Source organism: Silurus aristotelis, assembly GCF_946808225.1.
Source record: "Silurus aristotelis genome assembly, chromosome: 14".
NCBI classification, from domain to species: Eukaryota; Metazoa; Chordata; class Actinopteri; order Siluriformes; family Siluridae; genus Silurus; species Silurus aristotelis.
This window is the reverse complement of record NC_139587.1, coordinates 14,870,240-14,895,923: the sequence shown is the minus strand read 5'-3', so window position 1 is coordinate 14,895,923 and position 25,684 is coordinate 14,870,240. Positions and strand designations below refer to the sequence as shown.

The 25,684-nt window shown below is 34.9% G+C and overlaps 1 protein-coding gene across 1 annotated transcript in view; it reads right to left on the bottom strand.

Annotated features, from left to right (window-relative positions):
* kdrl (kinase insert domain receptor like) overlaps nucleotides 1–25,684 on the bottom strand; it is a 43,418-nt gene that overhangs the window by 4,193 nt on the left and 13,541 nt on the right. The window contains exons 11-35 of the mRNA XM_083560167.1: nucleotides 24,905–25,101; nucleotides 21,421–21,542; nucleotides 20,397–20,556; nucleotides 20,137–20,273; nucleotides 19,390–19,561; nucleotides 19,180–19,297; nucleotides 18,905–19,071; nucleotides 17,725–17,878; nucleotides 16,578–16,692; nucleotides 15,443–15,548; nucleotides 13,108–13,392; nucleotides 12,747–12,893; nucleotides 12,024–12,152; nucleotides 11,029–11,135; nucleotides 10,585–10,720; nucleotides 10,101–10,205; nucleotides 8,420–8,533; nucleotides 8,233–8,321; nucleotides 7,999–8,152; nucleotides 7,278–7,375; nucleotides 6,670–6,792; nucleotides 6,226–6,337; nucleotides 4,556–4,655; nucleotides 1,717–1,822; nucleotides 774–895 (exon numbers count right to left, since the gene is read on the bottom strand). Of these exons, the coding sequence (XP_083416293.1) occupies nucleotides 774–895; nucleotides 1,717–1,822; nucleotides 4,556–4,655; nucleotides 6,226–6,337; nucleotides 6,670–6,792; nucleotides 7,278–7,375; nucleotides 7,999–8,152; nucleotides 8,233–8,321; nucleotides 8,420–8,533; nucleotides 10,101–10,205; nucleotides 10,585–10,720; nucleotides 11,029–11,135; nucleotides 12,024–12,152; nucleotides 12,747–12,893; nucleotides 13,108–13,392; nucleotides 15,443–15,548; nucleotides 16,578–16,692; nucleotides 17,725–17,878; nucleotides 18,905–19,071; nucleotides 19,180–19,297; nucleotides 19,390–19,561; nucleotides 20,137–20,273; nucleotides 20,397–20,556; nucleotides 21,421–21,542; nucleotides 24,905–25,101 (3,375 nt within the window). The remainder of the gene's footprint in view (nucleotides 1–773; nucleotides 896–1,716; nucleotides 1,823–4,555; nucleotides 4,656–6,225; nucleotides 6,338–6,669; nucleotides 6,793–7,277; nucleotides 7,376–7,998; nucleotides 8,153–8,232; nucleotides 8,322–8,419; nucleotides 8,534–10,100; nucleotides 10,206–10,584; nucleotides 10,721–11,028; nucleotides 11,136–12,023; nucleotides 12,153–12,746; nucleotides 12,894–13,107; nucleotides 13,393–15,442; nucleotides 15,549–16,577; nucleotides 16,693–17,724; nucleotides 17,879–18,904; nucleotides 19,072–19,179; nucleotides 19,298–19,389; nucleotides 19,562–20,136; nucleotides 20,274–20,396; nucleotides 20,557–21,420; nucleotides 21,543–24,904; nucleotides 25,102–25,684) is intronic.

The following is a 25,684-nucleotide window of genomic DNA, read 5'->3' as shown; positions in this document are numbered from 1 at the left end:
TTGTGCCTAAGCAAAAAATTATAAATATGGCAATAACATTTTCCTTCAATGTTTCTTTTGAACTGTGATTCTGCACAGTCATTGTTTTTGAACCCATCTATTCTTCTTACATAAGAAACACATACTGAATTTCACATTATTGAAAGTCGTAGAACTTCATATACACATTCTTTACTCAAACATTTTAAAATGATCAAAATCCTAATTCAAATATGTTACATTTTTAAAGATAAAAATATTTCAATAAATAAAACAAACGTCTAAATACATTAAATAGAGTGTTTTATGGCTTCATGAGCTCAATAAATGTCTTGAAAAAATACATTTATACAATTATTATTCTTAGAATGTCAGAGTTATCAGATAGCTGCTTAATTCAGCTTTTGGGGTAGCTGTAACGACTAAATTTCAACACCCTTTTTAATAAACACACTTAGCAAACTTAAGAAAATACAACAGTTGAACAAATATTTTCTTTAGCACACATAAATTCTGAGAGTGCATTTGTGGCTAAGGAGGAAATTCCATAAGGGGCCCATAGGGCAATGAGCCTGTGGCTCTCAATGTTGTACCTGCCTTATCAGGATCTATGAGTGCTCTGTTTGCCATAATGAACTAATTTAAACCAGGTAACTGTGGATATTTTTAATTTAGGAGGGGTTTTAAAGAAGCCAGAATTTATTACACAAAAATAAATAAATACAATATATGCACAAAATATGTACAAACTTTATACATGTTCAAAACATATCTTTTTTTCATCATATACTTACCATGAGCTTCCTGAGTCTCTGAGAGAGACAGGTCTAAGAGACATGTCCTCTGCAGGGTCTGCGTTTGACGGATCTGCTTTTGTCAGTAGTGCTGTGTTGATAGGAATGTAATGTTTCCCCTCCTGTCAGAAGTAAAAAGTTAAAACATTTTTACTGAGGCCCCTTAATAGCAATGACATCACCATGCCTTTGCTATCGCAATACTATGTAATTCAAAGTTTCGAGAAATCTGAACCTCAACATACTGTATATCAACCATGGGAAAATTGCACATGCAGAGGAACTAGCTGAGACAAAAGAAAACATCACACTAAATAAATCCTAGTCACAGTGTGTGAATTTATTTAATCAATGAGGTGCTGATTTGTATGTAAAAGTGTCCTGCTCGAATCTTTATTGAGATGGAGAGAAAATACAGTTTGATCTGCTTCTACATTACTTTGTAGTTTAATATGGGACAATTGCCTCCATTTCCTTTATCAAAACATTGACAATCTTTGTACATTCTCCACTTTGAACTGTCCCTGCTAATAATTTGTCAGGAAGCAAGTTTCTGAAGTCTTTTCAAAGTGTATACTTTGGCAAAGTTAAGACAAGAATTCAAACTTGTTTTAATCGTCTGAAAACAAAACATTGCTGCAAATGCTTTGAATCATCTTGAAATAATGTACTTTTCCTCCTCTTTCTTTTGCCAAAGGAAAGTGAATATGATTGTTGATTGGAGTTTCCCTCCTCAGTTACACTAAGCACTCTCACAGGCAAAACTGCTCGTCATATCCTCATCATACCTAGAACCAATCAAAGTTACTGCTTCCTGAGAGGATACACAGTGACTCATTTGCTGAATCAGTGCCCACATTATTGTTTTTTTATGCCATACAGTCAGCTCTTTGCCTATAGGTTTAATAAATTAGTAAGCATGTAGTATAATTGATATCCTCACCTGCTGCACACTAGCTTGAAGTAGGTCTCCAAGTCTTTCCACTAGCTCTGTAAAAGTGGGCCTCTGCTCTGGTTCGCCATGCCAGCAATCCAGCATGGTCTGATATCTTTAGGGACCACACACACACACACACACACACACACACACACACACACACACACACACACACACACACACACACACACACACACACGAAAACACAAGAATAAGAATGAGAATAAGATTAGGAAGACTAGCAACAAATGATCTAAGAAATATGATCAGAAGCATACTGAGCATACTGCCTGAATCAGTGCATACATTTAATACATACAGCTATAAATCATTTTGTCAACACATTAGTATGGAGGAGGACATCATAAATGTAGTCACACAGTGTTCTGTGCACAGCAGCTATAAATCTCTTTCCCTTTGCGGCCACTAACGCAATCTTGAGTTACCACCTCCCCAACACTACAGACTATCTGACCTGACCTCTACGTTTCTGCCAGCTCATTTGCCTTTATCCTATTATAGCTTGTCATTAATAATTTCTGGTGTCATATGAGCAGTTAATTCTGCTGCTTTCAGCACAAACATTAGAGGTGAGAGGTGCCTTCTTTGTCTTTGAAGCGCTGTCAGCACCTCTCTCCATGTGGTACAGCTCTATATAGCGGAGAGCTGGTGCTACTCAGTTATAAAATAATTCAGGTGTGAAATGAGTGGAAACAAGAAATGATTGTGCCCAATCCTTACAAATTGTGGTTCGGCACTAGGATGCTATTTAAATACGGTTCACTCTCCGTTATCTTTACTTTAGCATACTGATAAGGGCTAATCTATTGTTAATAAAAAATATTATCATTACTATGTATTATTATAAGCAGATGTTTCAGAACTTCTTCTGTCCTATTCTGCTTTGACCTACTACATAATGAATTGCTAATATAACACGGATGAAGATTCCTGACTAACAGATATTTGGAATAGCAGCTTTCTATTCCTGTTCTATTGACATGCTACATGTTTTATGACAGAAACAATTAAGAAATTTCATCACAGATGGTGTAATAAGGCTTGTATCTTTATTGTAACTATGGTGGACATAAATTACAGATTCTAGATATAAAAAACTAGTTTCTTCTTGCAGTTTTTTTAAAGTGACTTGTGGGCTGAGATCTTAATTCTTGACAGAATAAATCAACCTGAACAAAAGTCTGGAAGGTCACATTCTTGCTCAGTCTGTGGAGCAACAATACTTATTTATTGGCAAAATATATTATTTATCTCTGTTTATCATGCACATCATGAGCAAATTTAGACAAGGGTCACGATCCTGACTGACCCCTACATTTGAAATGAATATCTTAAGTGTCCGGAAAAATGGAAAGGCAGACATATTGGAGCACTTTTTTTTCTAACAGAAGACAGAGATGATGATAAATACTATATTTACCTTTATCTGCTAACTTTTAGAGTATACAAGTGTAGCCTGACAAAATTTATGAGAGCCTGGGATCCTTAATTGTAAAGCCTAGACCACATTTCGCAAGTTTGCTTCATAAATAACCATTCCACCTTGACTAAATGTGTATTTGCCTTGAATTGGCATAAGTGGTAAGACATGAGACCTGTTTAGATTAAAAAATCATAGTGTATATATTACACTGCGTTTAACCTTTCAAAATCAACAAAAAAGAGGAATTTGACACAATTGAATAGCTAGTAGATTGCACAGGCTCTTATTTAAAAAAAGAGTTATTGTAGCAAGATTTATATTAGGAATAGGAACTAACACTCTAAAGACTGAACATTAGCTTGAAGCTTCAAAGTGAGGCCACTAGATGCACAAGAGGCACAAGCCTCATCAATAGGCTCTGCCAATCTGAGGTTTCTTTTATAGGATGTTGTAAAACTGGTGTCAAGCCACCCTATATCTAGCTATATCAAGAACAAAGAGGCATATGTCTGTTTCGATTAAATAAATATATGCATTGATTTTTATTACATTTACTGAATAATCATAGCATCACAAAATCTGGCTTTTTTTCTTTTCAAAGTTCTTGAAAATATTTGTTTCTTTACATAAACACACAGGATGATAAACTGTTCAACAGCATTCCTCTGAAAAAAACATTGTATCTTAAAATGGAGTAAAGATGTTAAATAATAGAAAGTTCTGCCAAATGACATCATCAAATGTGATCTTTTTCTTAATATATATATATATATATATATATATATATATATATATATATATATATATATATAAATATATATATATATATATAGAGAGAGAGAGAGAGAGAGAAAATTTATATATATATATATATATATATATATATATATATATATATATATATATATATATATATATATATATATATATTTTTTTTTTTTTTTTTTTACACACACACACAAATTTTTTTTTTTTATATTTATTTCACAGTGTTGAAGAAGCTGAGATTTTGAGTGACGAGGATAGACAGGATTAGAAACAAGTTTATTAGAGGGACAGCGCATGTAGGATGGAGATTAAGATGTTTTGGACGTGTGCAGAGGAGGGACATGTGGAATATAGGTAGAAGAGAAAGCTGAGAATGGAGCTGCTGGGAAAAGGAGGAAAGAGGAAGGAGGAAAAGAGGAAAAGAGGAAGGCCAAGGAGGAGGTTTATTGAATTGGTGAGGGAAGACATGCAGGTAGTTCATTTTAAAAAGAGGCTGATGTAGAGGACAGGGTTGTATAGAGACAGATATTCTGCTGTGGTGACCCCTAATGGCAGCAGCCAAAAGAACAAGAAGTAGAACAAGAAAAAGAAGAACAAGAAGTAAAAAAATATTAATTTCAGAGTCATTCTTACATTTCAGAGGAAGCATACTCAGGTGGTCGCATTCTGGTTCCTTCTTTCAAACGGCAACAGAATTCCTCATCAATTTGTACACCAGGATAAGGAGAGGCACCTGCAGAAAAGAATGGGAATGGTGACAGTTATTAAGCAATTTCCTGATGCAAAATGATGATGAAATAATTATAAAAAGAGGGATAAGAAGCCCTTAAGACTGGAGAATAAATTAAGCTAAAATCATAAGTGAAACGATCTGAACTAGAAATACGTGTCTTTTCAGTATGCATTTTGTAAAAAAGGACAAACCATTGGTTTATAAAAGAATAATTGAGTTGTCTAGTATAAATACATTCAGACAAAACCTGCATAAAATAGTAACCCACAAAAGTGAGGGTTGCAACTGAATACGAAAATGACAGGGCTTATGAAACAATATTTTTCTGTACTTACTCGAAATATTTTGCATAATATTCAATAACAATAAATGGAATGAAAAAAGGTTAATCCTAGGACGTAATGTGATTAATTCAAAATCTACTCTAAAACAACAACCCATTAATAATAGACACAAACTACATCCAAATAACATAGGTTAGAAATCCACCACACAAAGATAAAACCACAAAACCACAAACCCAAGACAGTCCAATATATATGTATGGATAAGAGTGTATTTTGGGACTGATGAAAACATTTGTTCTTCAAACATGATCAAGTTCCAAAAAATTGCTTCAGTTGGCAAAATTGGGAAACAAAAACACAAAAACACACACACACACACACACACACACACACACACACACACACACACACACACACACACACAAACCAAATGTACAGTATAACTAAATTCATTATTTTAACGAATAATAACATTTAATGTGTTTTAAAGTGTTAGTGTTTAACGTAACACATTAGTTGTGCATATAGTTTATGACTTTAAAAGAAAGTCAGTTGGCCTCTTAACATATATTATTTTCTTAAAGGTTGCAGTGCTTTTATTGTCAGTGCAAACATTTACAGTGAACATTTACTTTTTTTTTTTCATTTACTTTCATTTGCAGCTGGGGAGAAAAATCCAATGTAATTGTAAGTTTATTTATTTTATTTTTTTTACATAAAAGTCAATATTTGCTCAAGTACAAATAAATTCCTTTTTTGTAGATGACCCAACAAACACTTTTCATTGATAATAATATTTCGATAGCTCTGTACAAAGTCATGTTGTCCACTATGTGCCTTTGACCAAGGATATGAAGAAACACAACAAATAGAAGAATACTTGCAGTGAAAATGAAGCTGCCCGTTATACTGTAATGGAAAAATGGCAAGAAAAAAAAAAAAAAAAGGATATTCAAATGGCCATTTTCCTTGAACTGTATTGTGGAACTGAAAGTGCATACAACAGCAATGGTATTCCAGTAACACCACAATATTAACTTTGTCTGGCTAACTATGTCTGGCAATAAGCCATGGAATAAAACACAATAAGGGTGTAGATACTTTTGCATATCTTAGACATTTTTACATCTTAATTTGTTTCTCATCTATAGTGATCAAATATAATTCATATGAGGTCATATGTTTATTTCAATTCACATGTGCAATTACAGAGTTTGTACACTGGGTGTTGTTAGTAAAGTTGACTGTGACCTATACCCTCCAGGGGCGGGAGTGATACTTACCCAGAGAGAAGATCTCCCACATTAGCACTCCTAAGGACCAAACATCACTCTGTGTAGTATAGATCTTGTCAAATATGGCTTCTGGTGCCATCCACTTAAGAGGAAGTCTGGCCTGTAGAAATATTAGGAAGATTAACCCAAGTTTTCAGCCAGACTCCTAATTCACCTGTGTGAACTGTAATGTTCAGCAGACAAGCACACTGTAAAACAGTGGGAGCCTGCTTGAATACAAAATCAGCACGACATAGTGACCGCACTCGACACCAGGCAAAACATCCTCTGAACAAAATAATATTGTCAGTGGCTAAAAATAATTGTGCACATGCCAGGGACTCTTGGCATTAACTAAAATCACTGTATATTTCCAAGCTCAGGCTGTTATTATAATTGTCCATCATGTTAAGTGCTTTTTGATTATTTTAGTTAAAGGTGATCTGAACTTACATCTCCTTTACGAACGTAGTCTGGGTCTTTATACACGTCTCTGGCTAGTCCAAAATCACATATCTTAACAACGTTGTTTTCGGACAAAAGGATGTTCCGGGCTGCCAAATCACGGTGAATACACTGGAAGAAAAAGAAGCCCAATGCTTGACTTATGTTTCAAATTCAAACATGCCAACCTTGAAGAGAGAAACTGTCTTGATTAGAGATGCCTGTATTTCATCTTTTATCTACCATGCGGTCACTGGAAACACATGGAAGAAAGGTGTGATAATGTAAAGCAGGTGATGTGGTTGTGCAGAACGTAAGACGTAACCACAGTAACAAAAGGGAGCTCCACAGTTCCTTTGAACCAAAACTGATCTTCATATTACATTCATGTTTGTGTGTGAGCATATCTCTCTATATTTATGTGTGTGGTAAAGGGCATTCAAATGTTAAAATTAAAACAAAACTGATACAACTTTAAAACAACAGAACATTTGCATATTTTTTAATGATAAAAATGAGAATAAAAAAAACAAAACAGAAATTAAGCTTTGAACCAAAACCTGACAAGGATTAGGAGACAGTAACAATTTAATTAGGCAATTTAATTAAGGACTTACTTTTCGTGAAGCCAAAAACTCCATGCCTTTGGCTACTTGAAAGCTGTAGCAAATTAAGTCCTCTAGTGTCAACACTCTCTTATACATGTCTTCAGTCTCTGTGTGAAATAGTAAAACAATATCAGCAACAAAAAACAAAAACAAAAACATTTTCAACCATTGTAGATCCTAAGACATAAAGACTTCCCAAAGCCAAAGCCTTCTCTACCAACTGATAATATGCAGAAGATAAACATTTCCTGCTAAGCTTGTATGTTTGTCTTGAACTTTGAGTTGTTTTCCTCAGATGCTTCCTTATGTTGTAAATATATCTAAAAGATCTTATTTTTAGAACTTGTTTGAAATAGCTTGTCAGTGAACCTTGGGGGTGACGGTGGTGTTTCTTTGGGAAACGGAGTAGGGGTTGGGAGGGTGTTTTGTTAGAATGGGGTGACCCTTCCTCTCTTCTACCTGGATAAACAGTTTATCAATACCAAAAATAACAGGCAAGCTAAGCTATGCCAGAAACACATTAGCTTGCGTCTAAGGCAGGAAATGAAAAAACAAGCTTTATGTACAGCAGGCGACAGTGAGTCGTGATAAATATAAATTGCATTTATGCATCCCAGAGGAAGCATCCTATCAACCTGAAATAACCAAAGGAGGATTTGGAGTACACAGGGTGGGGTGGAGGTAAGAATTGTAAGACTGTAGGAGAGGAAGGAAGACATTCAGCCACTACCTTCCTCTTCTTCTTCTGAGTCGCAGTAGCTCTTATCTTCAATAAAGCCTGAACTGGCTGAGCTTCCCGTGCTAGCCACACTCTCCAGTCGCCGCTTCAGGAGTTCACTTAGTTCACACCCTGAACTAGGCAGTAGTGCTTTGCCATCCTGAGACTTATCAAAGAAATATACATTAGTAATCATATTGAACAGTATTGTCATAGTGTTATACATACAGCAAATCTTATACTTACTTTATAAACCACAAAGTCTCCCCTCTTGCTCCGCAAGTAATTAGAAAGGTTGCCATACTTGCAGTACTCCACAATAATCATCAATGGGCCTGAAACAAGCAGAAAACAGTGTATAATGAAAGTGTATATAACTTGCTCAAATAAACATTTCAAATTTAAACCTGAGCACAAGTCCCTGCATTCTTACCTCCCTGCTTAGTGCAGGCTCCCAGTAGATTGACAACATTGAGATGGTGGCCAATATGAATAAGTATCTTCAGTTCAGACATAAGAGCTCTGCATTCACTGTTTGTAGCTCCTCCTAGTATACAGGACAAGAGCATATAGTTGAAGGAAATCAGTGAAATATTCCTTGGCCAATACAGTTCTTTTTGGTTTCTGGTTCAGTGTAACAGCTGTTATAGGACGATGATCTGTGTTTTAACCTTTGACAGATTTGTCTGAATGGAGTTTCATACATGCGAATAATAATCTGTAGATCTATAATCTAAAGACCTTTAAAGTTTAATGTTTGTGTTTGTGCAATAAATACAATGACCTATAACAAATTTTAAACACCCAAAATGGTAGCTCAAGATATCTTCTTCTAAAAAGATAACACATATTGCATAATACACACCTAAATCAACATCTGTCTAAATGATCAATATGTATGTCCATGCAAGCAAGATTTATAGAAGAAATAACTATAACTGTTGACAGAATTGCACATATTATCAGGGTCAGAAATGCTAGTCAAGAAAATGAATCTGGTGATCATTAAAGGTCAAAGGACCAGACCATGTTAGAGGCCACAAAGCTATGCTTCTTAACTTGTGTTTTCTATGGCGTAACACCATCAAAATGTCAAAGCTTTCCATCAAAAGGAATTTTAGCTGTGCTATTTCTGAAGTTAATTAGACAATAATAAAAACGAGGACATGTCTGTCCTCTACATCATCCTTATTGGATTTGTTGTAAGGATGAAATGTAATCACAAAGAAGATCAGAAAGATATTTCACAAAATAATTAAGTGCAGCATTCTGGAAACTGAATACATAGGAACTTTAAGAAAGTGCACTGCTTTTCATTAGAAAATAACCCAGGGTGCATGAAATATCCTCTGGCTAGATACTCACACCCAATGATTAATGCTTAAGGAAAAATATGCATCAGATTTATCATCACACAACTCCACTGGTAAAGCACACACAGCTTTCAAAAAATTTTAACCAATGATGTAGTTTCATTTAATATTATAACTGTTTGTTATAGGTTATTTTTTGATGTACATGCTTAATAATTTGTTTACAAAATTATTTGTCAAATCAGTAATGCTAGTGGTGTGGTCGGTTATGTAACCTCACTGAGGATACGCATATAAGCAGCAAGACAATACCCCCCAAACAAAAAAACTAAAAAATGTGTCCATAAATCCAACGTGGGAATGTGGGAGTATTACAAAACATCTGTTCAAAGTTAGGTAATAAAAGTGTACATGAACAGTTGCACATGCATCACAATTAGACATGGCATTTTTTCATTTGTGTCATATCTGCACATAATCAATCTTATCAAATGGGTCCTCAGATGCAAACTCTATATACAAACCTGCCAACTGATAATTAACTCTGCATCTATCTTTTGATGTGAAAGGTTTTGGGCAAAAGAAAAACCATTCAGCTGTAATGAGTTTTTGCTTTAAATGTAAATCTAATTCAAAGAACATATATCTGGAGACATGGCTTTTCTCAGCATGGTGCATAAATTAAATGGAAAGAGAATACAAGAAACAAGAAATTTTATACATCTGATCTTGGCATCTCATAATAGAGATTGTTCAAGTTTATATGTTAAGGACCAAATCAATGATTTGTCATTATCTTACCTTTCAGCATTTTAACAGCAACGGTTTTACACGTGGAGAGCTTGTCTATGCCAAATGCAGAGGCCTCTACAACTTTTCCAAACGCACCATGGCCCAGTGTTTTACCTATAGAACACAGAGAGAGAAAGAGATAAAGTAAGTTTGTTGGTTTACTTTGTCCTACCTTGAGGATCATAAATCAGGCTGCTTTCCCTGTCAGTAAAGATATGGGCCTGTAATTAAAACAATCTGGCGAGCTTGGGACCACTTCTGTAGCTCTCCACAGGGTATTTATGGGGTACTCAAGAACGTACAACAAACACGGGTCACTGAAGTAATAATGATACAACCCTTTTATCCGATAAGCCAAACCTTATGCATGGATGACAGAAATGTCCATGCTGAGAATTTATTCAGTGTTGAGATCATTAAGATTGACTAACTTGTTTTTTTGTGGTTTCTGTAGGTGTTTTTACGCTGAAACCATTGCATTAATAAAACTCACCCAGTCGAAGACGGTCTCTAGGGAACTCCCATTTGCTGCTGTCATAGGGTAAACGATCCCACTGTTCATTAAGAGGCATCTGTTCAGGATCCATGATGATGGACAGGTAGCCTGTCTTCAGATCTGCTGAACTTGGCTTAACAGATGAATAGGTTTTAGGCTTTAACTGAATAATTATCATAAAGAGTACTGAATATAAATTCAATTTGGTTATTTAAGCATTTCTGCTGAAGAGGTACTATTATGAATTGTTATATGAGATAATAATAATATAAAACCACTTACACAGTAAAAAGAAAAAAGAAAAGAAAAAAAATGCACATTAAGTGTTTTCTGTTCCAGAAAACATACAGATTTGCAGAATGCATCTATTCTTAGAAATGTTTTAAAAATTTATGATAATTAAGGCATAGCAGTGGTTTTCTAACTCTTTAATACTGTTACCTTTCTTAGTTTGCGGATGAAGAGAATGAGCATGATCCAAAGAAAGGTGGCTGCAGCTCCCGTGCACACAAGGATGATAACCTCAATATTCGGCTTGCCTTCATCACCTGAAGATAGACAATATCACATACCAATGATTACGCTGCAGTTTAGACAGGTATACCTGAGGCACTTTGTGACTTTGTTTACTTTGTTGTTGTTATTTCATTTTGTATACATTTTGGATATGCAAGCACATGGCATTGTTCTGGAGGCACACATCCTCATTTATAGGAATATAGATTTTTTTCATAATAATTAAATGAATAATTAAAAGAAATTCAACAGCCAGCGAATTGCCTAAGCCATTTGGAAATTTTGAAACAAACAATAAAGCAATTAAAGCATATTCCCTGCTCTATTTTGCTTTAAATCAGCTTAATGCAGGCACACACAAATATCCCAAATTCATTCACTTGGTTCCACCAGACAGCTCTTACCATTAAGGAAACCGAAGAGAATGTTAGTGACTTCCTGTGGAATCATTTGAATGGAGACACTAGGAGTAGAACCTATGTTATGCCATACTGAACACCATTACTTGTCATTTGTTTTCTGTTAGAGTGTTTTAAGTTTCAAACCCTTTGCTACTTTAAGAAGCCGTTCTGCCAGTCATTAGTGAAGCTCCTTGCTGATAGCACAGAGGTCAACTCCCAAGTGAGGGTCCCTCTCTGCAACCCCTATCATAAAAAATGCCCTGGAATTTGTATGGCATTCCCAGAAACTTTAGACTCTTTCTCATGGGATAGTTTAAATATTGATGTTTAACTGAAGTGTTTTATCCCAGTCACAAAAATACATGGGAGTGTAGAGAGAAGCTCAGTATAGATTTTGATGTCAGGACAGAAATAGTAAAAATAACTTGCAACTTTGCACTGACATTCTTGAAATACCATGTTTATTTTGCAAGACATTCTAAGAAGAAGTAGCTAAATATCAGTAGATTTGGTACTCACCCGATACAGTTATGACCGCACTAGAGGTTGCCACACCTTCAGCATTACTGGCCTGACACTCATACATGCCCTCATCCTCTTTCTTCACCCTCTGTATGATCAAGACCCCACTGTCATTCAGAGTAATTCCTGCAGACATTTTCAAGTTACTTTATGATTAATGCAGTTTAATGCAGTTCACATTTCTGTATGCCCATTTTTATAAACATTATAAATAAATAAATATAAAATAATTAAATTAAAATGATAACCTTTGACACAACAAACATATATTTTTAACATCCTTTCTTTACTTAAATATAAAAAGAAAATTGAATAAACTCTGGCGAAAAATAATTTGTAATCATTAACATTTGTTTTACATATATGGCAAGTCTCAAATCAAGCACCAAAATCCGTCTGGTGTCCTGATGATTTGAATAATTTAAAACACCATAATTACTTTAAAACATTTACAAGAATATTTTGTGTTCATACTCTATGTTGAGTATGGTTTTACTAATAATAAACATACATTTGCATAAAGCATCAATATTTGTCCATGTTCAAATTTACTTTTATGTTGTGATTAATTACAAGTTAACTCAAGACAATCATGCAATTCATTGGCAATCAATATTTAAAGATAATGACAGCCCTAATATACATGTATATATATTTTGAAAATAAATGTGTCTAAATTATTAAATATTAAAATGCTAATAAACTTGAACAGCAGTTCACCTGGTCCTTCTGTGATGGGAATTTTGTCCTTGTACCATGTAATTAATGGAGGTGGCACACCATGGGCCAGACATGCCAGGGTCAGAGTGCTGCTACTGTTCACTTCCTGACTTGTCAAGTTCTGTATCAACAAGGGTATTCTTCTCTCTGTACAAATAGTAAGACAGTTAACAAACTGCATATGACAGATTAAACTATTTGTAGAGTTTGTAGCATGCATGCCATATTCAAAAATTTTAAAGCTACTTTGTACTTGTGACAGAATTAGTCTTATATCAGAAATCATAGGATGAAGGAATGATAAACATGAAGGAATGATAAACAGATGATAAATATGCTCTTGGCTTGATAAGCAACTCACCATAAATGATTAACTTAGATGTTGTATTGACTTCTTTTTTGGTGTTGATGTTGACTGCTTTGCATATGTAATCATTTGTATGGTTTCTAGACACATTTATCAGTCTGAGTGAAAGAGAGACAGAATAAGGACTGATCTCGATCGAGCGGTCAGACTGAACCAGGCGATTCTGTGAATCAAACCATCTCAGGCTATCATAAAGAAACCTTGTGCCACGGCACATCAGAGTGACATCATCTCCTTCAGAGGCTGTCAAGGGTATGACCTCAAAAGACGGGAGCTGATCTGGAACACAACCAAAAAAAAATGGAACTGGTATCATGCTAAAGGACTTTTAATTTGGCAAGGTGATTTGGAGGGATTTGACATGCAGTGTAAGTGTATGTGCAACAGAGTGCGAAAAAAAAAAGTTGAATTGTTTTTGAAAACACGTTTTTGCCACGCCGTAATCACTGTGCTGCAGAGAGCGTTAACTTGCTCCCAGCTGCAGGTAAAAGACAGGAGTTGACGTTTAATTGAGATTGTCAACCTGTTTTTTTTTTGGTTGTGTGGATACCAGAAATGTGATTTAAAAAAACAAAGTTCGGGTTGTTGCGTCAAAGGTCGTTGAGCAGTTTTGGAGGTTGACCCAAGAGCATTAAAAGTTGTTGGAGTCAAGAGGTTCGCTCAGTGGCTGTGGTTAAATCGTTTTTGCCATTTTTTCTTCAGGAGAGCCCTTCAGTGTTGGCAATATGATCTTTTGATATGAAAACCATTTTCATCGCAAGAAAGCCTTCTATGTGTTCGACACAAGCAGTATGGATGTCTCACTTTAGATTCCTCACTTTAGAATTGGTCAAATAAATTAAGATTTATCAAAGGTTAAGATAAAACTATGAGAAAACTTGTTTGTTTCATGTTAGTTGAAGCAAATTATTTTTCTCCAAATAGGGAAAAATACATTCTGTAAGTATTTAAAAAAATAATGTTATTTGGTAGTTATTTGTTGGACTTACCTTGGGGTAGAGCCATCTTAATTACTCTATCAGGTAAAAGAGGGTGGGAAGATGAAACCAAACTACTGATTTACATACACTTCAGGGAGACAGTGTATGACCATCTATTAACCTGATCCCACATTTCCTATTCTTGTGGTATATTATACTATAGGGTAAGCTGAAGCATATACACGTTGTGTACACTAAGACTCAAAGCACTGGGGTGGGGACCAAAATCCTTAAACCTCCAAATCTCCTTGGGTAGCTTGTAATATGTGAAATATGTTCAGCTACTAAACAACGTCTGATGCAGCATCACATTAAAATGTTATTGAAAATGTCATTTTAAAAACAAAGATTGCCATAGATTTTTCCACTGAATTTTAGATCCTTGATAATAATGTCAATAATATTCACATTACAAATACTATTCTAAAACCAGTAATCAGGCCTGGTCATACTTTGTCCCACGCTACACCACACAAAGCTGTATATATCCATCACGGAATGTCAAATGTGCAGTTATTTCCTGTTTCATCACTACTAATTGGAAGCAGGTTGTTGGCGGAAGGCGGCAGAGATGGCCGACCTGAAGCAGCTACAATAGGAACCAGGCTGAGGCCAGGCCTCGGGGGAGCTGGAACACGCTTGTTTATTCACAGTGCTGGAGAGCGTCTCGAGTTCCGTAAGAGAACACAGCTGTTATTACAATTCGGTCCCCCTCACCAGCATTCCTGTGGTCAGAGTCATCCCCACCTTGGCACAGCACATTCTCCAGGCCATTATATTCTCCTCTGGTTCCCTATAGCCTGCCATTGCTGTCTTTTAATTAGCTAATTTCAGTAACAACTTCAACCTTTTTTTATTTTAGTGTTCTAACTCCATCTGCCTGCTGTTTGGATGTTATAAAATATACTTAATTCTTTTTCATTGTTCTAAGCTAGTGGTCCTAGCTGCTCAATTATGTAGCCTTCCGGTTCAGTTCAAGAACATTTGAATCTGTTTAGCTGTCAACAATAGTGATCTATGCTGACGCAAAATATTTAGAGAAACAAGCTATTCAACCAAAAGCAAACTCCACTCTGCAGAATGTCATATGACAGCGGAAATGTTTTGTTCTCTATTCTGCAATGCTTCACAGTGATGTGGATTCATTGAATGCCCTCTCCCTTCCTTAATTGCAAAATCAAGTGCAAAGATCACATTTCTGAATATGCATAGCTATTCATGTATGTATCAGTAATAATGAAGTGGGTATATTTGTTCTCATAACCATATTATAAACCAGCAGGGACGAGTTTGAAAAAAAAAATCTGTTGTTGCTAGAAAGCCACATTACCTCTAGATAAGTCACTTACCATTCACATAGAAATGAGTCGTCATTGTCCTCTCTCCATACTTATTGCTAGCTTTGCAAAAGTAGAGTCCGGATACTTTAGCCTCCACAACCAGAGTACTTATTGTCTGTGAATAAAACAGCACATTTTTGGAACAAATTTGTCTATGAAACTACTATTTCAGTACACTACTTAAATTACTGTATGCAACCACTGGCTCACATGGTGGTGCAATAGGTAGCATTGTTGTCTCACAGCAGGATCCTAGATTTGATTTTAAACTTGAGCTACTATCTGTTTCTAGAGTTTTACTAAATCAATGGGTTATCACATGCACAGAAGTTGTAAAACCTAAACTATTGCTCATGTCATTTGTAATTTGCCACCATGCATGTGGAAGCAATTTTATTAGAAATAACAGTGAGCTTGTTTGTTTGAAAAAAGAGCAGACAAAAAATACTCCCATAACAAGTACAGCCATCACTTTAAATCTATGCTCAACAAATTTACATGACATATGGGGGAAAAGGTTTTGTAAAAAAAGATACCAAACATATTAAGTCTGTATTTTTGCCAGTATTATCTGTGTTTATCAAGAACAAAGCAGCGAACTGGATTTCAGGCCAAGCATTTAGGGTTGTTTTCTGCTTTGTAATTTATGTCTGACAAAATACACCTGTTTATAATAGAAATTATGTTGGCTACCAGGTGTAACCTCTCTCATTATAAGGTATAGAATTGCAGCAAAATGCCGTGTTTCCATGTTACATGAGCTTACATTTCCAAAATAACCCCAATGATTTAGCTAGGCAATCAGACTAACACCCTGCCATTCTAACTTATTCTAAAAGAGAAACATATCGGTCTGATGTTTAAAACTGCAGATTTTATATGGTGTGTCAGAAAGGAATTCACTCTCAACAAATTGTACATGTTAATCTTTGCCTTGTTATCAGTAAACACTCCTATAAAGAATTGTCTTTTTGTTTACAAGAACTAGCAAACATCCCACATACACATAAAGCTTACATATAAATTGTGTGTAGTGTACTCTGCCGGATAGTATGACATCTATGTAAGATTGTAGGACATCATTACAATAATTACATTTAAAAAAAATTGTAATCCTTTTTTGTAATCAGCATGTGATACATACCTTGTTTCTGCCATTTATCTCCATAGGCTTATTGGACAGATCCTTAATTAAATTACCCGGATATGAAAATCTGTTACTGTCCTTGACAGGTATTGGATTTTTATACAGTTTGCACCTATCAGACATAGAGGAGAGGAATTTCTGATTAGAAAATAATTAAATTTTTTTTAAATAAAAATGAGACTTGTTCTCAGCAAGCACTATAATTGACACATTACATGTGTAATTTCTGGCAAACAAAATGTGTGAAATCTGTGTGCAATATGTGGATGATATCTGCTTCACACAGATACAGTTTGTTCTGTTGACTTTCTGTTTTGACTAATAGAACTTTTAAAACAGGAGTCACAAAAAGGACAAATTGTAAACGAGCACAAAATTAGAAGTCCTTTTTCGTCATTACATTTCAAAAAGGATATGAAGAAAAAAATCCTAGCATTAAAAAAATCATCTGTTTAACTAGTGGAGCTTGAGTCTTTATGCCTATTAAGACCACCATACAATTATCAGTTGTTGTTTTTTTCTTACTGTGATTTACTTTGTGAAAGACAACAAGAAGCAATGCTATTTCCTTCTGAGGAAAATAACAATGGGATTATGAGAGTGGAGGCCAAAGAGGAAGTTGTAGCATGACAGGATGGGCTGGGATATGAGTCACCACTTAAAGGAAACACCCCCACACTTTCTGGTTGTATAAGATAAGACTGACTTTAAAACCTCCCCGGCTGAAACATTTGATAACTTTTGCTCATTTCAGACCTAACCGAATTATATAAAACAACACACACAGGAGCACTGGTGATCACAAGTTCTTAGTCTACTCTGTTTTGTTTTGTTTTTATCAAATTTCCAAACCTTCCAACAATTTATTTCCAACAATGACTATTATTTTGATGGGTGTGCTGATTATACATTTGTTTTTGCTGATAATTACTACATAGTTTGTGTGCGTATATACCACCCAGCCTGTTCTGCAGGTTCTCTAACATATTAGGCTTTAAACTGAGAAACACTAGATTGCTAAGAAGATGAGCTCTAGGATTTGCAAGATATCCTCTTGCTCCACAGGGATAAGGGCTCAGTGTGTAGGCTTCTATAGAAACTGATGAACTGTGGAACATTCTGATCATCTTTTAGTAATACTTACTTTGTGAGCTCGTGACCAGGGTCACAAGGCTGCCACAACCATGTAATATTTGGCTTTGGGAATCCATAGACAGTACAGGTAAGATGGTGCTCCTGGCCTAGTCTGTAAGTCTGAGAGCCTACAGCCATCTCCTCCTCAGATATTCTGGGTTTCACTGTGGATACACAATAATATAGGTTTGAAAAAACTAAAGATGAAGGATGATTATTATGAAGAGAATACAAAATGGAAAAAAACAAGCAAGCTAGAAACCAAAAACTACAACCAGTTAGATTAATGAGAATGGAAACCAAAGTGGAAGCACTAGACAAGAATGGCTGAAACATGCATCACCACTCCAAGGAAAGGCCCCTTTTTTCTGGCTGTCTGAGATAAGGCTGACTATTAGACCTTGCTGGCTGATAACTTTTCACCTGTGTGATTACAGATGACCTCAATGACCTACTACCACACTCTGCAGCACCGGCGATCTCCTCAGTTCATACTCTACACCTTTGACCAGATTCATTACACAGCAACCCTTCAATCAGTGTCATTATCATATATAGAATTAGGTTTAGGTTGCTGGTTTTTTTTGTTATTGTTGTTTTGCTGAACTAGTCATTTCAATTGTTTTAATGTATCGAGTAATGGTTTTGTGATTTCTCTCAGACAATGACATTCTGATGGATGTGCTGACATACTGAAATCAGACCTTAAGTAACTTGTATCCATACCTTTAAACAGGAGAAATTCTGGTACTTTAACAACACAGATCCCTCACTGTCCCCAAATTAAAAAACAACATTCTTAAAATAACGTTAAATTAAACTTTATCTTTAAAATTTCTTAAAAATAAATTCCATTTCAATTGCACAAGACATGCAATATAATTTGAGGTTGATTGTGAATGCTCCACCTGCCTTGCTTGATTGAGTGATATATGTGTAATACAATGACATGAAATTACTGAAAGGTTTATACATAAATCTTAATTAGCAATATTATAAGCATATGCAAACAAGTTGCTTTTCTTAGCCTAATTTAAACATGGATCGTCCTCCTATTTAAGCAGAAATAAATGAAGAAATAAATAAATGTGCAAAATTATTATAATTATTGCAGTGGTATAACAAAATCTCCAGTTCTGTTTAAACAACTATAAACTGTTAAATATACAGTACTGATCCTGTTGTCTTACTATTGACCAGAAGTGTGTAGCTGATGTTCCTGTGGAGTCCACTCTCCTGGTTGGATAAAGCAAGGGTAAAGACCCCTGCATCCTTCTCTTTCACCTCCTTAATTGTGAGATTATTGCCTTTTAATTCATAGCATAAGGTTGTGTTGATGGGGAAGCCATCCTTGTACCTGTGAAGATTTGATCCAGGTAAATACAAAAAAATGTGTACTTCAGTAAATCTGATTGATCACTCAATTGGACTCTGCATTTCATTAAAAACAATTGTATGAACGTACCACACTACATTGTCTGGTTCTGGTAGAGCATTGACCTGTGGTTTAAAGTCCCATCTTTTACCTTTTTCAACAGTAACAACCTTATGTGTTTCATGGGTCACATTGAGGAATGGATGCTCTACAAGATGTAACAAAAAATATTTAATTTTCTAAAGATCTAAAAAAAAATTTATAGCACAGATTTGTAGCACAGATTTGTAACATACTCACCATGTACAATGACCGTGACTGAAGCATTTTTCATAGATTCACCAATTTTTGCAGTGCAAATATAATTGCCTTTGTCCTTCAGAGTAACATTGGGTATAACTAGTTCACTGTTCATTACAATGGTGGTGTTAGGGTTACTCCTTGTCCTGTGTATGTAGTGAGTCCGATTGATCTGGCATACAAAGATACAACTCCTTTGTCATTAACACTTTTCTTATTGAAGCCCAAACCTAGTACATTTTAATTTAACAAAAACAACTGTACAGTGTGTGTATGTATGTGTGTGTGTGTGTGTGTATATATATATATATATATATATATATATATATATATATATATATATATATATATATATATATATATATATATATCATTACTGTCAATATTAGTTTGAATAACACTTTAACGAAAATTCATTTTAACGGCACTAATATAAATTAAAACCTTCAATTCAACACACATTTATTCATGACATAATTTCTTTACTCAGATATAAAAAAATTAAAAAAATTAATTTTAATCACTAAACACTTGTTTGGCTGATGCACCAAGTCTCAAATCAAGCACCAAAATTCACCTTGATGCACACATCTGCCAATTTAAACCGTCCATATATATATATATATATATATATATATATATATATATATATATATATATATATATATATATATATATATTTTTTTTTTTATATATATATATATTTTTTTTAATAACATATAACATCTCAAGATACTAAGAACTTACAGGTTTGTGTTCGAATTTCCAATTAAAATCAATTCTGCCATTGAATGTGGTATCTGCTGAGCAGGTAAGCTTCAGTGTGTTTCCAGCTACAACTCTTGAATGCTTGGAATCAATGTGTACATTATTCAGAAAATTGGCTGTAAACAAGAAAGTCATCAATGAAAGTATACTTGTAAACATTAAAAATTGCAACCACAGAGGCTGGCTTAATAATAAAATTTGACCACTGTATATTTGAGAAGATAGTGAAAAACACTTACTACGACGCAACATGATGAAGTTTGATTTGACCAGTCTTCCATCCACATGTGTGGCACATATGATCATGTTGTAGTTCTTATAAGGACGCAGTGGAATCCTGAAACCCACTTTTGGATCCCATGATATGCGTGCTTTAAGGGAGTTTTTCATTGGGGGAATCTAAAAAAAAAATGACCAGTTTTTAGGTCATTCAACAGTTTTTTCTGTATGTGATCCAGTTAGTTTTCAACTGAATACTAATACATATTAACTGCAATGTGGTAAGATGTGACTATGTGATAAAGCAGAAAATGTTTCTGCAGTATTATTTCACATGCTTTGTTTGCTACATGTCATTTTGTCTATCATGGTGAGAAAGTAAGGGAAGAAAGAAAATGAGTAGAATGAATGCTTCAATGTTCCATTAGTAGGAAAAATGTGACAATACAATCTGTGACATTTAACTAGAAAATATTTGTCTATGGCAAAGCAGCATTGGGAAGAGCTTCAGAGCACATAGACAATATGCATATAATAGAAGATGCATCATGATTTGATCATGACCATCTTTTAGACTTCACTTGGTCATCTGTTACTCCTACTTAAAGTATAGTGCATTGCATTATTTATAAATGGATGGCTCTACATATAGTATATATCTATTCTGGATAGAAGAAGTCTGTAGCCAATTTCCAGTTGTTCAAGGAAGTAGTTCAATCTCAAGCTTCCCTGCACCTTGGTTAATCTATTTTTACTTTACTTCACATCCGAAAGAAATGTTTAAAACATATGAGAACCTAAAAGATGGGTATAAGTCAATAATCTTTTTCAGTGCTTCTTTGTAATAAATACATTAACCACTGTTTTTAATGGCTACCTAAACCATACATTTTACACTAACCAGGAACACATTAGCTGCACAGTGCAACCACATACTGTAATGACATCCACAAGTGTATATTGTTCATAATAGTAGGATATAACTTATTATAAAAAATTAATAATAGATGTTTTTGCAATGTAAAAAATAGTAAAAATACTCACTGTTTCCAAAGTAACATTTTGACTAGGAGATGTTGTCCTGCAAGGAATCTCCAGAGTTTTGTCATTCCTGAATGCAAACAGGAACTTTTCACTGAACGTCTCCAGAAATGGATGATAATGATCTGTGAATAAAATAAAATGTCATGTATGAATTTAGGCTTATGTGGACTATATGCACTTTTGCAGGTATGATTATTAAACTTTCTTAAAAATCATTTTAGTTATGTACCATTTCTTCCAAATTACTTATTATTGATTGTATATATAAATAATGCAGTTGTGAACAAAGTACACCAACATGTACTTAAGTTAAAGTAAAGATACAATAGGTAAATTATTACTCTAGTAAAAGTGCTCCCTTAACCTTTCACTTAATTAAATGTACAAAAGTATTTACCTTCAAATGTACTTAAGTCTTCAAAGTACTATGATTTATTATGGCTATAATGTCCTAGTTTATTTTTTGTTACAAGAATCTTGCTTAATTAATTCAATTTATGTTCATGCTAAGTAGATACCACCAAGTAACTATCAATACAAGTTCAAAACAAAGCATGCTCTCAACCCTGATTGGTGGCTTGCTCAAAAAATACTTCAATACAGTACAGATACGTTATAAAGCTACTTAAATACAGTAACTACAGTAAATTACATTTACTTTGTTACTGTCAACTTTTGCAGTTATGGTATAGTATTTTGTACATTTTCAAAAAAATTTACAGTATCTCACAAAAGTGAGTACACCCCTATTTCAGAAACCATTTAATATATATTCTCAAGGGACAATACTACAGAAATAAAACATGGATATATTTTAGAGAAGTGAATGTGCAGCTTGTATAGCAGTACAGATTTACTGTCCTCTAAAAATAACTCAACATACAGCCATTAATGTCAAAATAGCTGGTAACAAACTGAGTACACCCTAAGTGAACATGTCGAAACTGTGTCCAAAGTGTCAATATTTTGTGTGAGCTCTATTATAATCTAGTACTGCTTTAATCCTGCTGGGCCTGGAATTTACCAGAGCTGCACAGGTTGTTGCTGGAATCCTCCTCCTCTTCTCCACACTGACATTACAGAGCTTCTCGATGATAGACACATGAGCCTTCTCCGCTTTCCCATTGAGGATGCAACACAGGTGCTCCAACACCTTTACCTTCCTCAGTAAGGCAGTTGCCATCTTGGCAGTGTGTTTCAGAATGCCACAGTCAAAATTTTGGAATACATGTTTCCATCAACAAACTGCGGCTCCCCAGAACCATTATGCTACCACCAACATGCTTGAGTGTAGAAAAGACACACTATACTTGGTACTCCTCACCAAGGTGTCGCCACCCATTCTGGACATCTTCTGAGCCAAACAAGTTATCTTTGTCTCATCAGACCACAGGACATGGTTCCAGTAATTTATGCTCTGGGACAGGTTGTCTTCAGCAAACTGTTTGCGCGTTTAGCCAGCTTTAGAAGAGGGACAAGGGACGACAGACATGCAAACTGACTTGTTGCAGTGTGCAGCATATGGTCTTTCACTTATTTCCCTTTTCACTTTCACCTTTCACTTATGCAACCTCTAAAGCAATGCTGGCAGCACTCATGTGTCTGTTTTTTTTAAGCTAGTTTCTGCATCTGAAGCACAGCACAATCACTCAGCTTCTTTGATCAACCCTTGTGAGACCTGTTCAGAGTGGAACCCATCTTGAAAAACCTCTGTATGGCCCTGGCCACTGTACTGTAACTCAGTTTCAGGGTGTTACCGATATTCTTATACTCTAGGCCAGGGGTGCCCAATACTTCGATCGCGATCTACCGGTCGATCGCAAAGGTAGTGTGGGTAGATGGCAAGACATTCAAAAAATAGATATTTATTTATTGTAAGTAAATCATTTTGACTGGGTAATTTTATAAGTAGCTCACATGCAAAGTGTGTGCACCCCTGGTCTAGGCCATCTTTGTCAGAGCAACAATTCTAATAATCAAATCCTCTTCTTTGCCATTAGGTTCCATGTTGAACATCCAGTAATCGATATAAGAGAATTGTACTCAAAGCACCAAATTTTAACTGCTCTAATACAAGATTCATAAATATGCATGGTCCTGCAAAGCAGACAAAAACATGGACATGATGAATATGACATGTGGCTTTGCATGGTTAAGTGAAATAAAAAAGCTGCACATTTACTACTCTAAATTATATCCACGGTTCATTTCTATAGTATTGTCCCTTGGGAAGATATACTGAATTGGTTGCTAAAATATGAGGGGTGTACTTTTGTGAGATACTGTATATAGTGTAAAGTGTTTTTTTTTTTTTTTGCTCCTTTAGAAAATGGTTCTATGGTTTAACATCTCTTGAGTCTTAAACTTCTGCAAAAAATGAGAAAATAAACTCTGGCTTAGTGAGTACATTTTCATAAGAAATGTGTTAAAGCATTTGGTGAAACTGGAAAAACAGGAGTCCAAACAGAAAATAATGGTCATGACCAGAGCTTCCAACACAATCACACATAATCACAAGTTTTTTGTCTCCCAAAAGTCATTCAGCCCTATACAAATATCTTCCTGTCCCTGTACATTTGTCTCTCTGTCTGCCTAATTTGACATTATAAATGTCTTTTCATAAAAATGTTGTTACAAAAAGGCTTCATTGCTGGGTTGGCTGATTCATGTTTTTGTTGAAACCTCAGTGAAGTGCAAAATGAAGCCACATGTTACATATTTCAAAGCACTGGAGATCTTCCACAACTGGTATCACATGGTCACTTGCGGACTGCTTGTGTACTCAGAAAATCACAGTTACTAATATGTTAGTATTTTCTGGCTTTGTAAATGCTGTAGTTACTGGACCATTAAGTTCTGAAGATCCTTTTTATTTTTACAAACACTTGTGCTGTGGAATGTAGCAAACAAAAAAACAGCACAAAACAGATAAACAGCTGCAAACACATCAGACACAAAGTAAATTGCGCACATTTTCTTTAATCCCAAAGGAACTCTTATCACATTCACATTTTATCACACACAGACCGTAATAATGTTGATAATACATGCTCACAGCATTTAAAGAGACGTTTCTGGAGGCTTCTGGGTCAGGATATGGATTGGGATTTGTTTCACATAGAACTCACTCAGTGTCACACGTTTGTTTGCGTTTATTCATGTTTCATGTTGCCTATTTATCTTACAATCAGGTTTCATTCATCTTGCTTATAGTCATGCTCTTGATTGCTTTTTGTTTTGTTCAAGTATCAAAAGTCTTCTTTGTTATTTTTTGTGTTATTTCGGTTTGCAATTTATCAATACATTTCTTCACTTGCATCCGCTTCAGCTTCATTATGTGACACTGTACTCTGAACAGTAACCCTAAATCTAACCTTAGAAGTCACTACTGTGCCAATTAATTATTCTTTAATCTGAGGCATATTGCAAAACAACAAGAATAAAAAAAACCATCAAACTGACATACATAAAACTGATAACTTACCTTTGACAAATACATATGTGGAACTCTCATGTTCTCTGGAATTGGTGTGACTGCAGGTATAGTATCCTGTGTCAGTGTACTTCAGGTTGTGTATCACTAGCTTGCTGCAGTTTGCAGTTAGCTCACACGGTTTAATGTGGACCCCTTCCGAGCTTAGATTTCTACTTGCAAGCGTCCACTGCACTTGGGTAGACCCCCTAATCAAAAGATCAATAATGAACATTAAGAATAACATATAGGAACATCTGCAGATAACACAAATGGCCTAACTGAATGTCAAGAGTAATATCACCATAAAATCATATTAAAATTGTTTTTTTTTTAATGTAAAACTGAGATTTTCAATGCTGTTACTTGTAATACAGAAATATCAACTCAATGAATGGTATAATTTCTGCAAAAAAAATAATAAAAACTTTATTAGAAACCCAAAGCTGAAATGGTAAAATGTTAATAAAAACTAAATTAAATTCTTTAAGTTCATTTTCTTGGCTCTATTGGCGACCATAACAACATACTGCTTTTCTATTACAGAAGGGTTTGTAGGCTAAGAATTGTTGCCTACTGTGAAGGAAGAAGTAGTTAAACAAGTGAAGTGGAAAAAATAGATTTGCATAATAAACTTTATTTGAGTAGCATTTAAATTGAATAGTTATACTCTAGTTAGTTACATTTAAAAAATATATATATATTCTTACTAATTTTTGCACCCTATACAATCTTAAATGTCTTATTTTCTAGTTCAACCAATATGCTTCACATTATCAGCATAGGTTCAGT